General features: G+C 45.1%; 1 protein-coding gene across 7 annotated transcripts; it reads left to right on the top strand.

Annotated features, from left to right (window-relative positions):
• Window positions 1–604: 604 nt before the first annotated feature.
• Window positions 605–22,805, top strand: SPATA6L (spermatogenesis associated 6 like). Of its 7 annotated transcripts, none has more exons than XM_083593649.1 (13): window positions 605–734; window positions 2,571–2,708; window positions 3,714–3,762; window positions 4,954–4,995; window positions 6,414–6,538; window positions 9,600–9,677; window positions 11,035–11,292; window positions 13,654–13,747; window positions 15,049–15,092; window positions 17,857–18,032; window positions 19,515–19,608; window positions 22,176–22,289; window positions 22,628–22,805. In XM_083593649.1, exons 1-12 carry the CDS (start codon window positions 696–698, stop codon window positions 22,275–22,277), a joined length of 1,239 nt encoding a protein of 412 aa, XP_083449775.1. In that variant the 5' UTR covers window positions 605–695; the 3' UTR covers window positions 22,278–22,289; window positions 22,628–22,805. The 7 variants fall into 7 exon arrangements, with proteins under 7 accessions (XP_083449775.1, XP_083449776.1, XP_083449774.1 ...); XM_083593650.1 differs by having other exon boundaries at window positions 22,176–22,294; window positions 22,632–22,805; XM_083593648.1 differs by having other exon boundaries at window positions 607–734; window positions 22,176–22,294.
• The last annotated feature ends 529 nt before the right edge of the window (window positions 22,806–23,334 follow it).

The raw sequence follows: 23,334 nt of genomic DNA, 5'->3' as shown, positions 1-23,334 counted from the left end.
CGGGGGTCATCTTGTCCAACCCCCTGTAATGCAGGAATCTTTCACCCCTCGTGGGACTCGAACCCACAAACCTGAGATGATGAAGCGTCTCATGCTCTACAGAAGGAGCTATTCAGCAGCCCATTGACACCATCATCGTCATCATTTGCGAGGGCAAAAGCTTTCCAGCTTGCAGGGCTCGGGGAGAAGGCAGAAAGGGTCACCTGCCGGCGGGACCCGTTGTTCCATTGCACCAGTTTCCCGGCTAGGACGTTTTTGCCGCCCCGACACCAAACACCAAACGGCAGCCCGCCTTTCATTTCGGCGCGTGGCAGAAATTCAACAGGTGATGCTCCTCCTCCTCCTCCTCCTCCACCACCTGCTGAAATCCTGCATCTGTGCGAAAGGCGCATGGTGAGCCCCGCCGAGGAAAAAGAAGAAGCAGCTTGCAAAGCTTGCAAGGAGGAAATCTCTGGCTGCCTAGGCTCTTCTCGCCTAAGCAGCTTTGCTCGCGAGTAAACCCAGCCCCCGCCGTCAGAGAGAGAGGCGCCTGGGGGAAAGGACGCGAGGCCCCTCCTCCCCTCCCCGTGGCGAGCGAGGGACGCTGGAACGTTGGCGTCGCCATGGCAACACGACGCTTTCTCTCCCCCCCCCCCCCGCACGGCGACGGTGTGGCTGCCCTGGCGGAAGCAAGAGCCCCTCTCGCGCCTCGGAGGATGCCGCTCAAGGTGGTGGTGGAGCTGCAGATCCACGCGGTGAGGCCGGCAGGAGAGGGGGGCTGTGCAAGGCCAGATGCGAAGAACCAGAAATGTAGCTGCTAGATCATATCAACACGTGTTTGCGTGCATACACGTATATACCTTGTCTACACGAATGTATATACGTTTGTGTTTGTGGTGAGGATGCCACTGGAGGTGGAGCTGCAGATCCACACGCCAAGGCGGGCAGGAGAGGGGAGGACCCCAGAAATATACCCCCCTATATATAATATGTGTGTGCACATGTATGTATGCATGTATATACATTGTGTGTGTGTACACATATAGTGCTTTTTTAAAAAAAGTGCCGTACTCACCCTGAAGTAGTTACAATCAGTGCCACACTTTTAACATTTGAAAAAAGGTGCCAGCACTGCATACTCTTGAGTAACCCCAGGAAAAAAGCACTTATGTTTGTGTGTATATGTGTGTGCGCGCGCGCGTGTGCATCTATGTATATGTGTATGTGTATCTATCATCTATCATCTGCTCTTCCCTTTTTCTTTTTTCTTTTTTGCCCCTAGTTGGGAGAGGGAAAGTTGCAGTGGAAAGGAGGGCGGGAAGCCAAAACCCTGTTTCTTTCTGCAAAAAACGCTAACTTATTTCCAAGGCAGAGAAGCCGGAGTTCAACCTTGATAGTGATGCCGTTAGGATTTGCTGTTCCCCAGTCCAGTTGGGGACGGGGTGATTGCCTGTGCTCTACACATGCCCAGAGGTTTTCTCATCTGTATGTGTGCTGTTTGAACTGTGTAAAGTTTCATCATCCAAGAACATTTGAAATATAGAGGAGAAGGCCCAGGGCGGGGAGGAATCAACAGAAAAATGGGGAGCTCCCTCATTTTTCCACATTCCACCCCACCCAGGCCTTCACGTCTCTAATTCACAATCAGTCTTTTGTTACAATTGTGGGGTTCTCTGCACTGTGGTTTAGAGTAGGGCTGGATCTCAGGTTATAGTTTAAAGAGAAGCCAGCAGCATGGAATGTAAACTTACTTTCCAAGCCAGAATATGTTATTGTTCTTACTTTTCCAAGATTCACTCATGGAGAAAAGATCACTGGAGATCGTGATCACTGTTTGAGCTCCCCCATCATGGCGTCACCATTCATATTAATGGTGAGAAGGGTTCCTGCAAAGTTTTGTGGGTTAAACGACAGAGCCTAGGACTTGCTGATCAGAAGGTTGGCGGTTCGAATCCCCACGACGGTGTGAGCTCCCGTTGCTCGGTCCCAGCTCCTGCCCACCTAGCAGTTCGAAAGCATGTCAAAGTGCAAGTAGATAAATAGGTACCGTTCCGGCGGGAAGGTAAACGGCGTTTCCGTGCGCTGCTCTGGTTCGCCAGAAGTGGCTTAGTCATGCTGGCCACATGACCCAGAAGCTGTACGCCGGCTCCCTCAACCAATAAAGCGAGATGAGCACTGCAACCCCAGAGTTGGCCATGACTAGACCTAATGATCAGGGGTCCCTTTACCTTTTATACCAAGTAAATGTTTGAGTGAATTCTGGGTCTATGATGGTGGTACTCGGAGCTGGCTCAACACATTTTGCTGGCTGAGGCGGAACAGCAAACGCTGCCTGCCCCGTCAAGTTATATATTTTGGCCACTGAGTTAGAGAATCCCATGAGCAACTCTTCTGCTTACCCAATGGCAGTAAAAATGATCATGCATGGAGTAACTAGTCATTTCCTTCCCTTCATAACCCTCAAAATTAGATGCCTGAGGCGGCTGCTATTTATCATGCTACGTCTGTTCATCATTTTGCAGTTGGTGGCAAACGATGCACCTTCTGCTTCTGTCTCCTTTCAACTGTTCTGATCTTCTGTCCCATCACAGGTCTCTTGTCCCGGTGTGTACTTGACGGAGAAGAATGATGTCTATCTGCATGTTTGCATCCTGGGCCAATGCAAGGAAACTGAGAGCCTTCGACCCATCTTCCCTCTCTTGTTCCACGAGAAAATGTGGTTTGAAAAGGTAACCTAGGATTGCGTCTTGCAAAATCCTTGCCTAAGATGTGTTGATTCTCTCCCCCCTTTTTTTTGGAACCTAAGCACTCGTCTGTATCAGATCGAGAGTCTGGCTGAAGGCCAACAGCTCTGCATAGTCTTGGACACAACAAACGTAAATGGGTGAGGGGATTGTGTATGTTTTATCTCCATTTTGCATTTGCCATAGTCAAAAATGCCATGCTTGTTAGGAGGCAAGTATTGTTAACTGTGAGATGCAAGGCTCAGAGGCATTGTGAGGGAATTAACATGCTGCTGCCCAGTGCTACTCATTTCATCCCATAATAAGCCTTCTGGTAGGGGTTCAAGGCAGCACAGGGCGACACCTTACACATGACCCCCCTCCCCTCAAACCAGCCCTGTTCAGTGGGATTGAAGATGACATCCATACTCTTCTAGCAGGGCTTGATCTTGGTCAGTGGCACTATCAATTTAGTTCGCAAAATCTATATGCTGCTTGCCCATATCTTGCCCATATATTGGAGTATTTTGGTGCTCTTTTCTTGGAATATAGTTGAGTGACTGCAGGTTTGTTTGTTTTATCAAGGAATCTGAAAGTCATAAGCACACTTTTTAATTCTTGAGACTACTGTTCTTCGGCTTAATGCAGTAGAAACAAAATAGAAAAAGGGCATTTCCTTCCAATGATTGTCCTTTAATATACTGTATTGTGGGATATATAGAACTTTCACAGGACAAAAGCATATAAATCTTTGGAAGTGCAGTAATATGTACATTTCTTTAAATTTAATCAGCTGATTGATCAATCTGTTAAAGCTGTGTGTGGTATTCAACTAGGTTTTACTCAAAGAAGACCAGTTGAAATTAAAGGACTTAACTTAGTCATATTCATTAATTTCAGTGGGTTTATGCTGAGCACAACTTTGTGGTTTTAATCACATGGGAAATGATTTAATTGGTTAATAGCTTTAATAACTTTATCCTTGTCTTTGCCTTCGCTTCCGTTCTGTAGGTATTTGAAAAAGCTACAGATCCTGTTGCTGTTGTAGAACTGCTAGAACGTAAGTTTTCCTTTCTGTTATCTGTTGCTGAAGGTACTGTAATTACTGCAGGTCCATGATGATATTTCCAATGGCTTGGTTCAGATGCAATGGAAAACCATGGTTTCCTTCTATGTGAATGGGCTACACAGTCCTCAGCCTTGCACCGGCAACCCCCTCCCAACTTCCTCTTTCATGTAGCAGAGGATAAAAGTGAAAGCGTCTCCTTTAAACTAAGCATAGTTCCCTGTGGCATCTAAACTTGGGTAGCCATGGTTGGAGAACTGTGGTTGCTCTAAAACTGGAAACGGAAGCTTTTGATCCCAGACATGAAGGAGAAGAGCGGAGAAGGAGGTGCATGCAAACCTTGGTGTGGCTTGTGTTGGCTGTTTGCAGTATGGTAGCGCTGCAGAGAGCTTGCTGGGGAGACCATGCATTAAAAGAAGGACTCAAAAATAACTTAAACAAGGTTTTAATAAGAAAAACAAAAACTCCATTTACAATAAATACATCAACAAACCAGACCCAACCACCAACCCATCCCCCAGGGTAATGGGAGAGCTAGGTGCTGCTCCTTATATACTACACCCAAATGCTGACACACCTTAATCAATACAACTCAGCAGCACCTGCTATGTTTCACAGCTGTAAAGCTGGGTCTCGTTATCTTGCTCTGGCCCCTTAAAGACATACACATCGGGTGGAACAATGATGAACCTTTACATTTAAAGAAACCATTCAACAGCTTGTACTCCTAACAGGAAACAATGGTTTCACATTGTGTCGGGTCCAACCAGTGTGTCATGTTTCATATTTATTTCCCAGAAAAGCTTGTGGGTGATGTATAGTATAGTTTTTTACCATTCAGGAGGGGCTTCTTCTTTTCACCATAACAACCGGGGAATATAGTGTTATGAGTTTCGGAGGAGGGTAGTCTGTGTGCCTTTTTCTGTGGTGTTTCAAATATACATGATTTCCACAATGCCCCAGTTTAATGGGGTGTTGCCTGTATATTCAAAACCCATTGGGTTAAATGGGGGTAGAATTGCCAGAGTCTACCCCCCTGAAGCCTGCCTCCTTTCCACCCCCTTTTATATTTTACATTTTTATTTTCCCCATAAAGTTGAACATGCACAAGTTGCAGGCTTAATGCATAGTTTAAATATTACATGTCTCTCTCATGAATAACATCGTTTGTTCCTCTTCTTTTAGGAAATGTAACAAAGTTCCGATTAGTCGAAGTGGTACCTTCAGGTAAACAGGAGAAACCTATTCTTCACAACTTCCATAAACTCTGCAATGAAAGAATGAATCTTGGATGATGTTGGGGTTAGAGATGCTGATTTCTTTTTCCCCGTAGTGTTTCTGTATCTGCTGTTATTACTTACTTAGGAGGAGGTGATACGAGACAAAATGTATATGCCATTTTAATTCTGGACAAAATATGTCCGTCTGTGCAACATTCATGGAAATTAGCTGGCTGGTGGCATTTTGTTGTACAGGAGAACTGAACACATGGTGGCAGAATAAGCCTTCTATAAGATTCAGTCCTAAATTGCTTAGAAAGCTTGTGGTGTCACCTTGTTTAGCTGTTTGTGTGATCAGTTTGCTCTCAGGTGATGAGGAAAGACCTTTTTATTTCTTAAAACTGTACTCATGTCACTGCATGCAATTTATTTATTTTTAATGGAATTTGGCCAAACTCAAATATATTTTAAACCTAATTCTTCCTATTCCCCACTGCTCCATAGTATATCTTTTCATTTAACTGCTAGTATGATCAACTTAGGACACGGGTGGCGCTGTGGGTAAAGCCTCAGTGCCTAGGACTTGCTGATCGCATGGTCGGCGGTTTGAATCCCCGTGGCGGGGTGAGCTCCTGTCTTTCGGTCCCAGCTCCTGCCCACCTAGCAGTTCGAAAGCACCCTTAAAAGTGCAAGTAGATAAATAGGTACCGCTTTATAGTGGGAAGGTAAGCGGTATTTCCGTATGCTGCGCTGGTGCAGGATCGTCAGAGCAGCTTCGTCACGCTGGCCACGTGACCTGGAAGTGTCCTCGGATAGCGCTGGCCCCCGGCCTCTTAAGCGAGATGGGCGCGCAACCCCAGAGTCGGTCACCACTGGCCCGTACGGGCAGGGGTACCTTTACCTTTATGATCAACTACACCTTGTGAGATCGTTTAAAAATTCACAACGATTAACTGATCCAGCGGTAGGAAAAACTCAGTAACCTATGCAGTTCATAGCTGTTGTAGTTTTCATCTATGAAGATGAGGGTGAAAATGTCAAGATCTTTGTTGTCAGGACTCTTTTTCAGCCGGAACCCATGAAAACTCCTTAACTACAGGAGCTAGTTCCAAGTTATGAAAATCTAAGAAAAAAATTAATAATAATAATGGGGAAAAACCCCTATAGGAGTTAGTTCCCGCAGCACAACACAAATTCTAGTGGCTGAATTTCCTCTTACACCTCCTCCTCCTAATCTGGCTCACGGAATTTCTGCAGATGTGTTGTACACTTTGCAACAGAATGTTTCTTGGAGAACCGTGAGCAATGAAAATGTCCTTTTTTGACTTGCGCTGTGAAGAGGGCTTATGTTCCTTTGTGGGGGACAGGTTACAGTGTTTGCTTGCATTATCCTAGCACTCTTTCTTCTTTTGTTTCACATTTCAGGGAAAGGCGAGCTTGCATTTTATGAAGAGAATACTCGAGGTTTTCTGTTTCCAGAGCCTAAACTTACTCCTGCGTATCCTGGTGTGGACAGAGAGTTACTAATGAAGACACGCCCTTCTTTCCCAGTAAGTGGTTATGGAATGGGTATCCCAAAAAACAGAAACATCTGCTCAGTAGCCGGTTCTTGTTTATGTCACAGTGATTCCTAACATGCAGTAAACATTTATCTTCTTTATTTACCTTGGTTTATTTAACGCTGGAACCATTAAGCTATGGGAATCATTAGGAAAACAGCTGCGGCACCATCAGAACAAAACAGAACACAGCCTCTCACAGTCAAAATAGGCAGAAGAGAAAATAATTAAGTAGCATGGTGTGTCTCCATTAGAAAATTACGAATCCCTTGCTGGCCTAGTCCTCACACGATATGGCAGTGCATGGCTAGCAAAGTTAAATCTGGTTCCTTGTTTGTTGTACAGTGGTACCTTGGTTCTCAAATACCTTGGAACTCAAACGCCTTGGTTCTCAAACACCGAAAACCTGGAAGTAAGTGTTCCGCTTTTTGAACATTTGGCGGCTTTCAACAAAATATTAAAATACAGTGGTACCTCAGGTTTAGTATATAATTCGTTCCGGAGGTCCATTCTTAACCTGAAGCACCACCTTAGGTAATGGGGCCTCCTGCTGCTGCCACGCCGCCTGAGCACGATTTCTGTTCTCATCCTGAAGCAAAGTTCTTAACCTGAAGCACTATTTCTGGGTTAGCGGAGTCTGTAACCTGAAGCGTATGTAACCTGAAGCGTATGTAACCTGAAGCGTATGTAACCTGAGGTACCACTGTACAGTAACGCATCAAACATTAAAAGCTTCCCTAAACAGGGCTGCCTTCAAATGTCTTCTAAAAGTCTGGTAGTTGTTGTTCTCTTTGACATCTGGTGGGAGGGCATTCCACAGGGCGGGTGCCACTACCGAGAAGGCCCTCTGCCTGGTTCCCTGGTTCAGCAGCCTTTGGATTATTAATGGCTACAATGTTTAACTCATCCACCAGTGCTATTCATGAGTCTTTCTATAGAGGTTTGTTGGGTGTGCTTGAATTGTGAAATGTTGTTGATTTTGATATTTAATGGTGAGTTTTTAACCAGGTTGCTAGCATCTTCGAAAAGCCATGACGTAAAATAGGCAGGAAGTTTGATAGCACAAAAAATGGAGTCATGTGTGCTGAATTCTTTGACGCTACTGGAGTGCTTTGATTAAAAAGCAGTACAAAACTTTGGGAAGTAAATAAATATCTCCAGCACCTGACAACAGCCAGGCTGCCAAATTCTGCATCCGTTGTCGCTTCTTTTTACTCCCGGGGATTTTAGCTGAGGTTAGAACTGGCTGACTTGTCCTATTTGTTAATGTAAGGATGCTTGTTCATGTTCATGTACAGGTACAGCAACTCAGCAAAGCAGAGTGAGTTGCATCACCATAGGTACGGCAGTGGCAATCCCGTTATAAAATGTTTATGCCACATATTAGCCAAATTTATTTCTTTTGAACTGTGCTATGTAGCCGCTGTGTCATGAGCACTGGTCAAAATGTTACCACGCCGACCTATCGCCCTACAAGCTTCGGCCACTTCTGGCGATGGCAGCTGTTTCACAATGCCACAGTTGTGATTTTTTTATGATGGAACAATCATGTCTTTTCCCAAACAGCATTTGATAGGGTCTGGACTTTAATAGGTGAATTTTAAACCCTTACTATGCTGAAAGGTGCTTAATTATTTGCAGGAATTTGCACCCTTTTCCAAGTAAAAGACATCTGCTCCAAATGTTGGGATGCTTCTGTAGGATTGTGAGGCAATATCTTAGCTGGTTTTGCTCTCCTAAGCTTTCTCTTCTAATAGTTACATACCATATTTGTCACTTTCATGAATAAATGTGTTGAAAATGCCCAAGTATTTGATCATTTATCTTTGCTATAGCCTGGCAAAGATGTGGATATAGCAGAGCCTTTGGTAGGCATTTTCTGTTTGTTCCATATTGAACACATGCAGCCATCCTAATTTCTATTAAGTACAGTGGTATCTCGGGTTAAGTACTTAATTCGTTCCGGAGGTCTGTTCTTAACCTGAAACTGTTCTTAACCTGAAGCACCACTTTCGCTAATGGGGCCTCCTGCTGCCGCCGTGCCGCCGGAGCATGAGTTCTGTTCTCATCCTGAAGCAAAGTTCTTAACCTGAAGCACTATTTCTGGGTTAGCGGAGTCTGTAACCTGAAGCGTATGTAACCCGAGGTACCACTGTACTCAAATGGTCCTTTAATTTTGTTTTTCTTTTTCTTTTTCATCTTGGTTGGGAATTGTTGACATACTTAAATGGGGAATTTGCTGCTTACTGTTTTCAGTTTTACTTATAGCACACTGGCCGCCTATTCCTATGCGTGGTTTACTCAGGAGTAAGTGTCAATGAACTGAGTGGGAAGTACTCCCAGGTGTGCATTGAACTATCATCTTGGCCCATTTCATACTTTTTATGGAGGCTTAAAAAAAACCTCTCACATGTAAGCCTGCCTAACAGGCCAAGCCTATTCATGTATACCTGAAGGAGCATCTCCACCCCCATCGTTCAGCCCGGACACTGAGGTCCAGCTCCAAGGGCCTTCTAACGGTTCCCTCACTGTGAAAAGCAAAGTTACAGGGAACCAGGCAGAGGGCCTTCTTGGTAGTGGCGCCCGCCCTGTGGAATGCCCTGCCATGAGATGTTAAGGAAATAAACAACTATCTGACTTTTAGAAGACATCTGAAGGCATCCCTGTTTAGGGAAGTTTTTAATGTTTGATGTTTTTATTATTATTATTATTATTATTATTATTATTATTATTATTATGTTGGGAGCCGCCCAGAGTGGCTGGGGAAACTCTGCCAGATGGGTAGGGTATAAATAATAAATTATTATTATTAAGAACCAAGCTTCACCAAACCTAAGGGAACTTTCACCCGTATAAATGAGTTTAGGCTGCAGTTATAAATGCACTTGCAAGAGAGGGCGTCCCAATAAATCAAGTGGGGCAGGACTTATTTCCAAGTAAACATGCTTAGGATTGCCTTGCAAAAGATTAAAATAGCAAAATCTTCTTTTTTTTTAAATATATAACTGCATTTCTTTACACAGATTTCTCATTCTTTTTTCAAATCTTTAAGGGCATTGCACCAAAATTAGAGTTTTCCACAAGGACAACTATTACAGAACTTCCACTTCTGTCCAGAAGATGGTATCGCGTAAGTAATTTTAGCTAATTAACTCAGAGATGAACGGCAACATTTTCAGTCACACCCAATCTCTCTTAATACCTCGTTGCGTCTAGTATGACATAGCAGTCATAGCAATTCTGTATCTAGATAGTTCTCTTCAACTTCTGCTCAGATTATTAGCTACCTGGAATTAGCCCTAAGTAGCAGAAGGCTGTAACCATTTAAACTTTTTATCATCCCTACTAGTGGTAGTTTTGTTCAAAGATAATTCAGGGCTAGGCGTTGTCAACCTCTGGTGGGTGCCTGGGTCTCAGTTCAAGGAGGAGACAAAGAAAGCACGGTTCAAGGTGTATGCAGTGCTTTCTTACTGGGGTTACGCAGGGGTACGCATACCCCTAAACATTTTGTAAATCTAAGTTTGGACTCGTTGAGGGGCAGTATTTCAATATGAGTAGGAAAATGAGAGTACCCCTAAACATTTTTTAAGAAAAGAAACATACCACTGCATGTATGAGTCTGTCTTTCCGGATTGGGGCAAAACAAAGTTAAACCGATTGAACAATTTGTGTTGATGATCTCATTTTCCAGCTGTCCAGTGAGATTGTAGCCTTATTGGACTTTACCAATGGGTAGGGTGAGCGTTGCTCCCAGATGGGAGGAAGGAAGTCAAATGACACCGAGGGTTGGTTCAGAGAAAGAGTTTATTCTGCTCTCTGGATAGCAGAAGGCACTTGCGTGGTCAGCTCACAGCAAGTCCAAAGAAATGAGAAATTTCATGCAGTATATATATCCTCCAGGCACCCTCTCCCCCCTTCCCCAGGAATCCAGCCACGTCAGCTTATACACGCAGGTTGACATCACAGATGTTCCTGCTCCAGTACTTTTAACCATAAAAGGATGTTCCTCTTCCTGTACTCTTGACCATATAAGGGTATTCCTGTTCTGGCACTCTCATCTTGGGGTAAGAAGGTCACCAACTCTCCTGGCACTGTTCCCGGACTAGGTCTGTGCGTCAGAGTGTGGTCTTTGTGATCAGGATGTAAGATAAGACCCAGACGTGCCATCCCTGCTCCACTGGAACAGTCAAGGCCATACATTGCCGTCACAGACTGATAAAGGAGAGAGCCTTGAGTGCTTGTTTATACAGCTGGGTTTTGGCTCAAGAGCTCAAGTTAAAGCATTTTAGAAATGCTCCCTTGGAGAAGGAAAAAAATGAGGATTTTGGGTCCCGTTTCAGACTGACTGCACAGAAACCCATTCCTTCCCCCTTCAAGATAGCCAGGGGGCACAACTTCTTGCTGTGTGGATATTTCCTCTGCCATACCTATTCCTTTCTATAGCCAGATCTCCAGGCAGCGGGTGTAGATATTAATGTATTTTGCAGGGCAGAAATAAGAGCAGGTTGAGAAGGGCTGTCTCAGCATCGCCCCGGCGGAGGAGCATTTCACCGGCACGATGTAAGACAACAAAGAATAAGGGCTGTAGGCGATTCTCAAGATCATTCCCATCGCGCTCTCCGTCTCCAACAAGACGTCTCCAGGAGTTTTGCAGGGAAAGCCGGCAGCAGACGCCTTCTCTGAGCTTGAGGTCTGTTAAGTTCAAGTCAGAATCAGACCCCAGGCCGCCTTTTGTAGTTCGACATGTAAGTCCTGAGAATGTAACTTTTTAAAAATTGCCTGGCCAGGCAAACTGGGCATTCATCACTGTTCCTCCCGGTAGATGACAAAAGGGAAATTATAGGGGTCCGCAAACGGAATGCCGTACAAAAATACTTCTGTACAAGGTACACTAAGGGTGTAAATACGCTCTGTAGAAACGAGAAGAACCTGCCAGTTTCGATCAATAGAAAAGTAAGATTTTGGAATGAATAATAGGGCCCAATTGCCCTATTGGATCGCTGCAGAGTCCAAATTGTTTACAACAATATCAATGGGATGTGCGAGGGCTCCAAGGCCTCCTAATAGATTATCCTATGCATGGTGACGATCTGGAGGGGACCATATTCAGGCCTGGATGCAGTCTTAAGCATCTTGTCATAATGTGAAATGCAGTTCTGTGTTCTAATAAGACTCCTTCGTCAGGGCACAGCGTAGTCTGCAGCCTGCCCAGAGACTTCTGGGCCCTGATATCCTGCAAGACCCGCACTCGAGTCTTTGCCACCACAGACACGTCTAGGTATTACGTGACACCGGCTGTAAATTTAGTAGACTCGCAGGCTGGGAAGGACAAAAACGTGAGTGCTGGAACTGACCTCCCACATATTGTCATAGTTCAGAGCACATCAAGCAAGGTGCATCAAGCAAGCATTCAATTCAGCAGCGTATTCCATCGCGACAGTTAATCTAGAGCGGTCGCTTGGGGAATGCAGCTGCTGTGCATTTATTTCCAGGGTATCGGGGAACGTGCAACTATTTGAAATCAGAAAGAAACTTCTCTTGTGGACAGTGTATTCCATATTAGTCTGTTACACACTTTCATTTAACAGTTAGGTTGAATACCAGATAGCTTTAATAGCTAATCTTTGGCACTCTAACCACTCACTGATTCCAAGTGCTACTCCTGTACAGGCAAACCTTGGAGATACTGCAGATTCGGTTCCAAGCCGCCTCAATAAAGCAATAATAATAATTTTATTACTTATACCCCGCCCATCTGACTGGGTTGCCCCAACCGCCATAAAAACACAGCAAACATGGCAAAAAAGGCAATTCTATTGGTTTCCCAATGCGTATAAAAGTTGTGTTTGCACTATACTGTAGTCTGTTAAGCCAGGCACCCCTGGTTATAGGGGCGAGAGGAGAAAAACCCTGGGCAACGGAGCAAACCGTGGTTAGCCAGAGTGGAAGCGAAAGCTTCTAAACTCTTCCTCACAGCTATCGAGAGAAGGAGAGGGGTGGCTGGCAGGGGGACACATGCAATCTCAGCAGAAATCTAGGCTTGTTCATTTCTCTCTAAACCACAGTTTAGTGTGACACAGGAGTGGTTCACCCAATGGGGCAGGAGGGAGAGGAATGTGGCAGCGATGGCAAAGTCAGGGCTTTGCAGGTGCATCGACAAGAACGGCGGACAAGGTCCAGTGTTGTGCCCCTCCAGTAAGCAACAATAACACCATTACTGGAAGGCTGTTGTGGTTTCAGGTGTGGCTGAATAATACAAAATCAGCCAGTGGGGCAGAATGACTCATCCCAATCAGGGTTAATTTAGAACAGCGGTTCTCAATTTGTGGGTCCCCAGATGTTGTTGGACTACAACTCCCATCATCCCTGAGCTCTGACCTTGCTAGCTAGAGGTGATGGGAGTTGTAGTTCAACAACATCTGGGGACCCACAGGTTGAGAAAGGCTGATTTAGAAGGAGGTGAGGCCGGAGCAAGCGAATCATAGAGACCCCCAAGGCAGCCTTCCTTGTAGAGTGGAATTTTGGAATCGTATACATCTTTCCTTGTGTAATGAACCACTTGCAGGCCACGAGCAGATATCCTGTGGGTCACTAGTTTGGGAATGACAGTCGTCTTAACTTTTTCCGAATATCTGAAATTTGGATGGATTCAGAGTGCCCCTTCCATGAGCAGAAGGACCTGAGATCCATTGGATCCCCCTACAGGAGGAAGAGAGAGGAGAGTTAGGGGAATTTTTTGTTGATTCCCCCCCAGGGCTACCTCCCACACATCCCAGAGGATCTTTCAGGCTTCCAGAGCAGATTTTCAGGTGCCTGTAGGGGGAAGAAGGAATCACTAAAAATGGGAGCATCCCAGGAGCAGAATTCCACTCTTGGGAACTCTGGATCCAGTGTTTTCAGTTAATTAGAGGGTTTTAAAGCCAACCAGTCAGTTTTAATTTAAATTAAGAGATAGGGAATATCAAAGGGACCAGGGCGGGAACCTTTTAAAAAATTGTAATGTTAATGGCAAGAATCGCAAGTATAGGTTCTTTTCCAAGCCTAATTCTGTTGTTTTAAGAATATTGTCTTGTTATTATTTCTTTGGTTTTTAAAATTTTTTTTAGGTAGATTCTTCTAAAATGTTTTCTGAGCCATATTGGATTTCAAGTCAAAATACGAGCTCGTCAAGGAATTCCCACAAACTTCAGTTGAAACGAGGTACTTAACAATTCCTTAATCTTAATTAAAAATGTGAACTGTGCTGATAACAAGACCACCATGCATGTCATAGGGTTCTAATATGCTGTGGGTTGTGTTCTGTCACCATTACTCCGTTGAATTGATGTTTTATTCACATTGTTCCATTGATTTCTCAGGAAAGTGGGCTACTCTTTGGGATAGCATCCCAATATGTTTTGCATTCAAATCCTAAATCATTATTTCAGTTCCATGGGAATTCATGAGATTTCCCTCTCAAGTAATGGATTTCAGATCATGTTATAAGTTGCAGTTTTCACCCTTTCATTTGCCGCTGGGGTAAAGGAATTCTCCAGCACAACACTGCTGAGTAGTTTAGTACATAAGATACTAATACATTTTGTATTATTATTATTATTACAGTCATACCTTGGAAGTCGAATGGAATCCGTTCTGGAAGTCCGTTTGACTTCCAAAATGTTCGGAAACCAAGGTGCGGCTTCTGATTGGCTGCAGGAAACTCCTGCAGCCAATCGGGAGCCCTGTCAGACATTTGGCTTCCAAAAACAGTTTGCAAACCGGAACAGTCACTTCCGGGTTTGCGGCATATGGGAGCCAAAACGTTCGAGAACTAAGCTGTTCGAAAACCAAGGTACGACGGTATTATATTTTTACACTGCCCTATACCTGCAGGTCTCAGGGCGGTTCACAGGATAAAACCACGATATAAAACACACAGAATCAAAATAAAAACAAGAACAACCCAATGTATTCAGCTGTATTCAGAGGCAGTTCCAGATTTAGTGGGCCCTGTTAGTTCTTTGTGCTTTTTATATGTGTGTGAGGTTGGGGGATGAAGGCAGACCTTTGAGAGTGTGCAGAGTCCTTTCCCTTTCTCCAGCATAACCACAGCTCGTTTCAAACATCCTGTGATTAGAAGAAGGAACTTTTAGGGCAAAGGCTGCTCCTTCCAGATATCACCACCCGTTTCTTACATTTGTGTAATCTGCACCTGTTAAACACACCTGCAAAGATTACTGCTGTTGATGTGCTTGGGAATTGACAGTTCCTGTGAGCGGACTAGCTGGGGGAGCTACGTATATGGATGGATGGCAGCGAAACAGTTGGAGGCAAAGCAGCGAATCTATTTTCCTTGCTTGTTTCTGTTCTATGTTAGAAATTGTGTTGACAAACCAATCAACCAATCCATATGAAACCATCATTGCATCTTTCCTCAGCCCTCTTTCCATATGTGATACATGCAACTATAGTCATTGTTTTAATTCTTCAGAATTGATTTTTTAATTTTTTATTTCTTGCAGCGTTATCGTACGATAGCTGGAAGTCTGCTTGCCCGGCAGCAAAGGTACTTTAAGAAGTGGAGTCTGTAGCATTATTTAGGTTATTGGGTGTATGACTTTAATAAGACCAGACACTTGCCATGGTAGTGCTTGAGGTTAGGAAATGACAAATACTTGAGGGTAAAAGGCTATTTATCGGTGTCTGGCAAGGGCACACAGTTCATGTAACTTTCCACAAGGCACGCTTTACCCTGCACTAAAAGGTGTGTAAAGCTGGTTCGGATATAAGCCAGCAATCATACTTCTGAACTGTCATTCCCTGTGAAGAATTGTCAGGTCTGTAGGTGGTTGCTCGCGAGTAAACAGCCAGAACTCCGACCTGTCTTTTACAGGTTTTATTTAGTGCAAACTATGTACAGTTCAAGGGACGCGGGTGGCGCTGTGGGTTAAACCACAGAGCCTAGGACTTGCCGATCAGAAGGTTGGCGGTTCGAATCCCCGCGACAGGGTGAGCTCCCGTTGTTCGGTCCCTGCTCCTGCCAACCTAGCAGTTCGAAAGCACGTCAAGTGCAAGTAGATAAATAGGTACCGCTCCGGCAGGAAGGTAAATGGCATTTCTGTGCGCTGTTCTGGTTCGCCAGAAGCGGCTTAGTCATGCTGGCCACATGACCCGGAAGCTGTACGCCGGCTCCCTTAGCCAGTAAAGCAAGATGAGCGCTGCAACCCCAGAGTTGTCCGCGACTGGACCTAACGGTCAGGGGTCCCTTTACACTCAGAGCATTCTGACTTAGCTCCTGCCTCTTTCTCATCAGACAGCAAAGAGAAAGAAGCAAAGGACAATAGTCCTACATTCCGGAACATAGTAGTACAAAACATCCTGTCTCCGTCACTTCCCACTATGTGGAATGAAAACATACACCGTCATGTGATAGACAACAATCTCATGACTGCAAACACGGAGCAAGAATCCTAACAGGGAGATCCAATTGAGCTAAGATAGGACTGCACCCTCCCTGAATGATCCAACCTCATGGTTTGGTCCTGCTTCTAGACCCAGTATCAGTCCTGGCATCTTAAGTTGGCAGCCATGGCCCAAGACTCCATTTTACCACTGTCGCTTGATCGGCAAGTTTGAAAACCTGGCTATTTGGACACATGCCTTGGCAACTTCTGGTCTGAACTACGGTCACATTCCATGGGCCTCCCTTGGAAGACAGTTTGGAAGTTTTCACATTGTTCAAAATGTGGCAGTCTGCTTACTAGCAAGAGAAGCACTAAATGTGTGCGCAGAGGAATCTGAAGTAGCTCCCAGTTTCTCTTCAGAGCACAATTCAGAGTGCCAGGTTTACTCTTCAAGCCTTAAACAGCCTTGGTCTGGTTTGTTACAGAGGTCATCTTTCATGTGTGCCTCCCCTTCCTCATATGCAAAGACCGGTTGCTGATGGTGGGGGGTTGGGGGATAGACACAGAATATTGGTGTGGTGGACTTGGACTTTGTGATGTTAACCCAAAGTACCTCCTTCTATGTTTTGTTACCTGTGTTGCGTTCTGATCCATGTGTACGACACTCTCTTTTCTATGCCGAGAAAGGAGATTGAATTGACTTTGTTACACAAGCGCTTGTTCTTGAAGTGGTAGAAACATATAACTGGAGTACAGGAAATTATATTTACCCTTATCTTGTTGACTGGAAATGCGTCCCCTAGGGCAGTGTTCCCCAACCTTGGGCCTCCAGCTGTTTTTGGACTACAATTCCCATCATCCTTGACCACTGGTCTTGCTAGCGAGGGATGATGGGAGTTGTAGTCCAAAAACAGCTGGAGGCCCAAGGTTGGGGAACACTGCCCTAGGGGGTCCTTGGAGTTCTCTCCCTTTATAGACATCCCAACTCCTGGAAAACTGTTTTATTACAATCAAGTGGTACTTTTATTACAATCAAGTGGGAGGGATGCGGGTGGCGCTGTGGTCTAAACCACTGAACCTCTTGGGCTTGCCGATCGGAAGGTCGGCGGTTTGAATCCCCGCGACAGGGTGAGCTGCCATTGCTCTTTACCAGCTCCTGCCAACCCAGCAGTTCAAAAGCATACCAGCGTGAGTAGATACATAGGTACCTCTGCAGCGGGAAGGTAACGGCATTTCCATGCGCTCTGGCATTCGTCATGGTCCTACATGTGGCAATAGCAATTTAGTCCTGCTGGCCACGTGACCTGGAAAGCTGCCTGTGGAGAAATGCCAGCTCCCTCGGCCTGAAAGCAAGATGAGCGCCACACCCCATAGTCACCTTTGACTGGACTAAACTGTCCAGGGGTCCTTTACCTTTTGTTACACACCACTCCTGTCTCCAGGCAGTGCAAGATTCCAGGGGTACCAAGCGTGCTTCCCAGGGTCTGTGTTTCCTTTTGGACAGTGGAGACTATGGCACCTTTATGATATATGGTTTATTTACACGTAAATACAACCTGGGTCTAGATGGAGAAAGTTCAGAGCATTTTCATCCCAAGAGGGTCTCTTGCTTCTCCAATAAGCAGAAGAGGCTTGAGTCTCGGAACAGAGAAATCAGCCAAGCTCTCTGCCTGTTCCAGCTAGCCCACATGGTTCTCCAAACGATTTTCCTTGCTTACATCATCCAAACTGAAACCCTGCATCCCTTAAACCCTTTTTGCCTCTGCCCACTAACACACAGCTGGAGGAGGGGTCCCACCCCTCTTCCTCCGGCCTGTTCCTCTGAATTATTACTTTGTCATTTGGCTGTCTGTCTTTATCTTTACAATCAAGTGGTATATGAATGTTGTGAAATAATAATAAATAAAACTCTTCCTTTCTCCACAGGTAACCAGAGAGCTGGATATGCAATACAGCTTGGATCCTGGTTCATCATCACTTGAAACAAGGGAGCCTATTGATTTTGATTACTCTCTTTCTCTTTGCCACAAACCTTCATCTGACTCCTCAAAGCGCTACCGATCACCAAGCCCATGTGCGCGGTGGGCGTCTCCTCAACACAGGTGACCATTCCTAGATACTTAAGTGACAGGCGGCCAGCATGTCTAGGCACCCCTGCCTCAAAAATTCCTGGAAGTCAGTTGCGGTGGCTGATGTTGCGGTTCTTATTTGCCATCCTATTTCCCAGGATCAGCTGCCAACCCTACGGGGCTGTCAAATTTATAATGCCACCATACAAATCTAGAGAGATAAGTGTATGGGACCAATGGCCATCAGGGACAGGCTTGAGTTAAAAACAGCCACAACTTTGATTACAAGTTATTGGGGTTTGGTGCAGCATAGGTCAACGTTCTGACCTTTGGGCTGCCCCATCGTTGGCCGGTATCTCCACCCCAGCCTGTCTGCTGGGTGACATGGAGAAGTTGGCAACAGGAAATTTCAACCACAGCATGGGCTGCTTGGATGGGGCCCATGGAAACCTGGGAGTGTGGTCTCCAGGCCCCTCAGTGAGGCCAAGGCCTTAGTTCATGGAGGATACAGTCATCAATGGCCGCTAGCCATAGAGACTGGCATCTGAAGTGGTAGGTCTCTGAATACCAAATTTTTGGTGACGCCACCTGGATTGCAGAGCATCCATCTCACTTTAATTTGGCAGGCATCCACCTTGCTGACGTTGTGTTGATAAAAAGACAATTTTTTCATTTCCTAAGGCCTTTGGCAGTATTTGTTTTTTTAAATTTAATTTGCTGGCTTTGCAAATTTGTATAGTGGCGTGTTTGCTTTTTGGTGGTTGTGGAATTCTGTTCTTTTCACTGCGAATTTTAAAAAATTGCAAGCCATCCTAGAGACTTTCGTTAGGCAGGTGGAATAATTTATTTGAATAATAGTAAATAGGAGTGGTGGCGATTGAATGCAGAAGGTGCTAAAGTGCCTTTCACACAACACTTTATTCGAGGCTTGATGGGGGATCTCTGGAGAATTATTAACATCCAGAGTTTCCTCCTCGTGACAGGTTTAAGTGACAGTTCTCTGCTTCTTTTTCATGCTGACTGGAGAACGCAATGCAATGATGCTGATCAGGAGAGATTAAGAAGAATAGGAGCTATGTTCCAGGCAGGCCCCATAAACAATCCTGACCTTGTGGTATAAAAATAGCCAAGAAGATCTGAGAGAATTCCATATATTTGGATTCCTTTGCCATTGCTTTGTCAAAGAGATACTTTGGGTTCATAGTCAGCACTTTGGCAAAAGTTGGCCTCCTCTGCGGAACCATTCCATTTGTTGTTCGTAGTAGCAAGGAGAGTCATTCTACGGGTGTCTCTTGGTCCTAACTTGCAGAACATAGAGGTCAGAGGTTGAAACAATTCTCTGGCTGCCTAATTTCACAGCCGTAAAAGAGGTTCAGAGGGCTTCTGTGATGGTGGGGAGTGGAACTAGGAACTGGTCGCTACTTGACATTACTTGCGTTACGTGATGGGACTATATGGAGAGAAATCACAAACGCTTAGTATCAAGTGACTTGAGTCCCCTGACATTTTTTTCAGGATATATTCCAGCCCGAATTCAAGCTGGGAAGAGATTAATGAGAGAGTGAAAAACCTTCTAACTTCAGACGAGGCCATACAAAGACTATCCTTTGTAAGTATGATGTGCTTTAAGCAGAACTGTTATTGATTCCTCTCACTCCAGTTGCAAGAGTGAAGTCCTATATAGCCTTATATGGCTTTACATATAAAACAGGAGTAGATATACTGTGGTCTTCCATATGGTTTGGTCTCCAGCTTCCAGCAGGCAGGGCCAAAGGTCAGGGATGATGGGACTTGTCATTCGTGTAACACTTCTGTTGACTTATTTATCTCTGTTAAATCAAAACATTTCAGTCAACACTGGGGCTGCCATACGTCTGGGAATCGGACTGTGAAAATGGTGTCTGGGCGGATTTTTTTGGGAGATGTCAACAAAGGTCAATGACTTTGTCCGGATTTTCGCTTTTGGGAATATGGCAACCGCGGAGTTGCGGTTTAAAGTTTTAGCCAAAGTTGCTCTGGGCCAATCTAGATGGCACTCTGTTCAATGGGCGCCATAAAAAATGGCAGCAGCATGCCTTAGTTCCCTTCTGTCTTCCTATGTGCTGCAACTTAGCTTTGCGACATGACACCCCACCCCTCCCCACCCCCTCGATTTCATTGGTTGCTAATACTGGGAGACAAAGACTCATCACTTTGCCTAGATCCTGTGTCCTTTTAGATGTTCCCATAGTTACGTGGCAGCCGTTTTTCTATGAATGGCTCCTATGTGGGTTTTGTGGTGTTTAAATGACCCAACCAGATGGATGAGGATTGTTCATGTGGATTACGAGCGTGGGACCATCTTGAGAGTGCGCGGTGGCAACAGTGCCATGTGGAAAACGACAAGGTCTGCTCTTGCCCGCATTTGAATGTTGAAGGGACATTAAGTAAATGACAACAGACGTTGCGTGGGCAGGTGGGGAAGTCAATATGTGCATGCTGTTTTCAGCAGCTGCACATCTGGAGTAACATCTGCTTTGGGCTTTAAACTTCTGTGTTCATTTTCCAAGCTGCCTAATGCAAGACCCAAAGCCTGGCTCAAGATACGCCAGTCCTCTATGACCACAGCAGCTAAAGCCTACAGTAGCTAAAGAGGTCGTGACACTTTTGCCTATTCGGGAAGCCTTGGATATTGCCAAGATCAGTCAGTTGGGTGATTCACATAGCTTGTGGGTTATCAATAATTATTAAAACAAACAAGCTCAGTTGGTAGAGCATGAGACACTTAATCTCAGGTGTAAGGGTATCAGGGGGTTGCTCGAGAGCAATCAGGGAAATGCCTCCCTGGTTTGTTGTAAAGCCTTTGTTATTGGTGCCAAAAAAACCCTTCACCATGCAGAGTGCCACTATTCCGTGGTTGGCTCATTCACTGGCAGAATCTGAGAGTGGGCGGTCCTTAAACCTTCCCCAGCACAGTAGTTTCTTGACGCCCAGTCTGCGCCTCCCCTCTCTGCGCGGAAGCCTACTGCACAAGGAGGGCATGGGTAACGGAGGACCTCTCTCCTCCCTGCTTTGCCCAGGCAAGGTGTCCTGGCACCGCCTCACCTCCTCCGAACCCTGAAGCTCCTCTTCACTGGAGGCGTGGTTACTCTCCTCTGCTGAGGAGGTGCTGCTTCCCACAATCTTTGGGGGCTCTCTGTAATCCATCCCCTCTCGCCCTTTTCCCCTCTCTCCCTTGAGCCGATGGCAGTTCCCTGACATCAGGGTTGCGGGCCCAACATTGGGCAAAAGATTCCTTTATTGCCAGGGGTTGGACTACATGACCCTTGTGGTGTCTTCCAGCTCTACAATTCTATGGTTTTAAACAAGCAGAAAGCTCCTCAAACAGCCTTCATTTTTCCCAACTATGCAAAATAATCACAGCAGAAGAATGCAAATAAGTTCAGTGCATATTTGAATTGCAATTTTTTTCTTTGCAGATGTGCAATGCCTCAAACTTCAAAATGCAAGTGTATCCTGAAAATTGCATGCACACAATTGCAAAACCCATAGGCACTTTTTGCACATTGCAAGGAACATAAATGTCCATCTCTGCTGAGCCTTTCCCGCCAGCTTTGGTCTTCTTGCAGAGGAAGGAGCTGCAGTTGTGCACTCTGTGGGACATCAGAGCCCTATATCTTCACAGGTCCTCTCTGCCGAACATCTGATGGCTGGAAGGGGACCGCAAGGGCCTGATGAAATCAAGTTGTGGTCCACATCCAGCTTGTCGACGGGGAATTCCCTACCCCTGATTTAACTCTACCGAAAAGCCTTTTTTTCTGCTCATAATTTTTTTGTGGCCATTCATCTCCCCCTCCAGGATCTCAATGTTATGCCTTGTTTAAATCAGAAACTGCTTTCACTCACTAATTTCAAAGCTCCCATGATGGAGACACAGATCCATGTGAGTTAACCCAAAGTGACATTACTTGCTGTTGTCTCTCCAAGATGATACATTCTTCTAATGAACCTTAATAGAAAGGTACTTTGACCGACAGAGCTAGAGGACAGTGTCATACATCAGTTGTTCCCAAACGTGCAGCGATAAGCTTCTTTTAATTCTGCTAGAACAGCTGATATATTTGTTTTCAGCCAGGCACATTTAGCAGCGCTGATGACGATGAACAACCCAGGTTTAACGGGGCAACTATTTTGCAGGGAGCCACTGATTCTGAAATTGATGATGTCCTTGAAAGAAGGTCCATCTCTTTGAGGAGTTCCCCACTGTGTGACTCAACGGAACAAAGATACTGCTTGTAACTGCTGTCATTGGCAAGGTATGCTGCATAAAGCCACCTCCTCTCTCTCTCGATTTATTGGACTGGTCTATTTCAGAAGGTGAAAAAAAACACTGGGAAGGTTATATCAAACCTGCTACAAATCGGTAAGATAAACTATTCCAACAGCATTCCAGGCCCCGTAAGGTGCAATTCTCACACCGACATGGGTCAGGCAGTATGAGAGTGATTGCAATGGTATCTGGCTTATCGCAAAACAAAAACAAAAATAGAAGAGGATCTACAGGTTTGTCCAAGCCTGAGGTTTCTCTGTAATATTTTATCAATTTCCCCCATCCTGTAGTAATAGACACTTTAATGCCTTTTTTCCAGAAAGAATGCAGCAGCCTTGGGATATCGACCTGAAGACCCATTGCTGGCAAGACTTTTGTTCTAGAGCTAACTGATGAATGGTTTATTTTCTGTGTGATGTTATGTCTAAATTGGTTTGAAAACAACACTCTGTATTGTAGTGCTGATTAAAGGTTTGATTTATACATTTTCAAACAAGTGCAAGGCTATCAGCTTATTGTGGGATGATGTCATGATCCTATTGATGGTGCTATATACTTCTTTAAGATTTTGGCTGCTGAAAGTATTCTCCATGAAAAACCTACTTGGAATTATGTTACCACTCAGGGCTGTGTCCTCAGTGTAAAACTTAGTTTTAGGAATTTGGAAGCGAATACCATTTTGAATTGAATAAAGGCGTGGGGAAAGAGTTTGGTTTCGTGCTGGTAAGATGCACAGCAAACTTTGAAGAACCACTCTAGGATAAATTCAAGGTCCACTGAGCAGCCCTCTCCTGGCTCCGCCCAGTTCTGCAGACTCCGCCCACCCAAATTACAGGTGCTACTGCCAGGGGTATTTCTGCTGGTGGTAGGCAGCATAAATCCCTCGCCATTTATATTCGTGCAGCTGGTTCTTCCCACCTAAGTGTAGAATGTTGCATTTGCCCCTACTGAAATTCAGGGCCTCAAGGAGGTTAGACTGGCCTTGACCAGCCTGGTGGAATGCTCTGTCACAAGAGACCAGGGCCC

Source organism: Podarcis filfolensis (genome assembly GCF_964270895.1).
Source record: "Podarcis filfolensis genome assembly, chromosome: 17".
Classification (NCBI taxonomy): Eukaryota; Metazoa; Chordata; class Lepidosauria; order Squamata; family Lacertidae; genus Podarcis; species Podarcis filfolensis.
The sequence above is the reverse complement of the archived record's forward strand: the minus strand, read 5'-3'. Positions and strand labels throughout refer to the sequence as shown.

What these genes read in the sequence shown, in the direction of transcription:
- SPATA6L (XM_083593649.1), top strand. Translation starts at nt 696, where the DNA reads ATGCCGCTCAAGGTGGTGGTGGAGCTGCAGATCCACGCG. An exon ending in TGTTGTAGAACTGCTAGAAC is followed by an intron (nt 3,763 to 4,953) that starts GTAAGTTTTCCT and finishes CTCTTCTTTTAG; the next exon opens with GAAATGTAACAAAGTTCCGA. An exon ending in CAAACTTCAGTTGAAACGAG is followed by an intron (nt 13,748 to 15,048) that starts GTACTTAACAAT and finishes TATTTCTTGCAG; the next exon opens with CGTTATCGTACGATAGCTGG.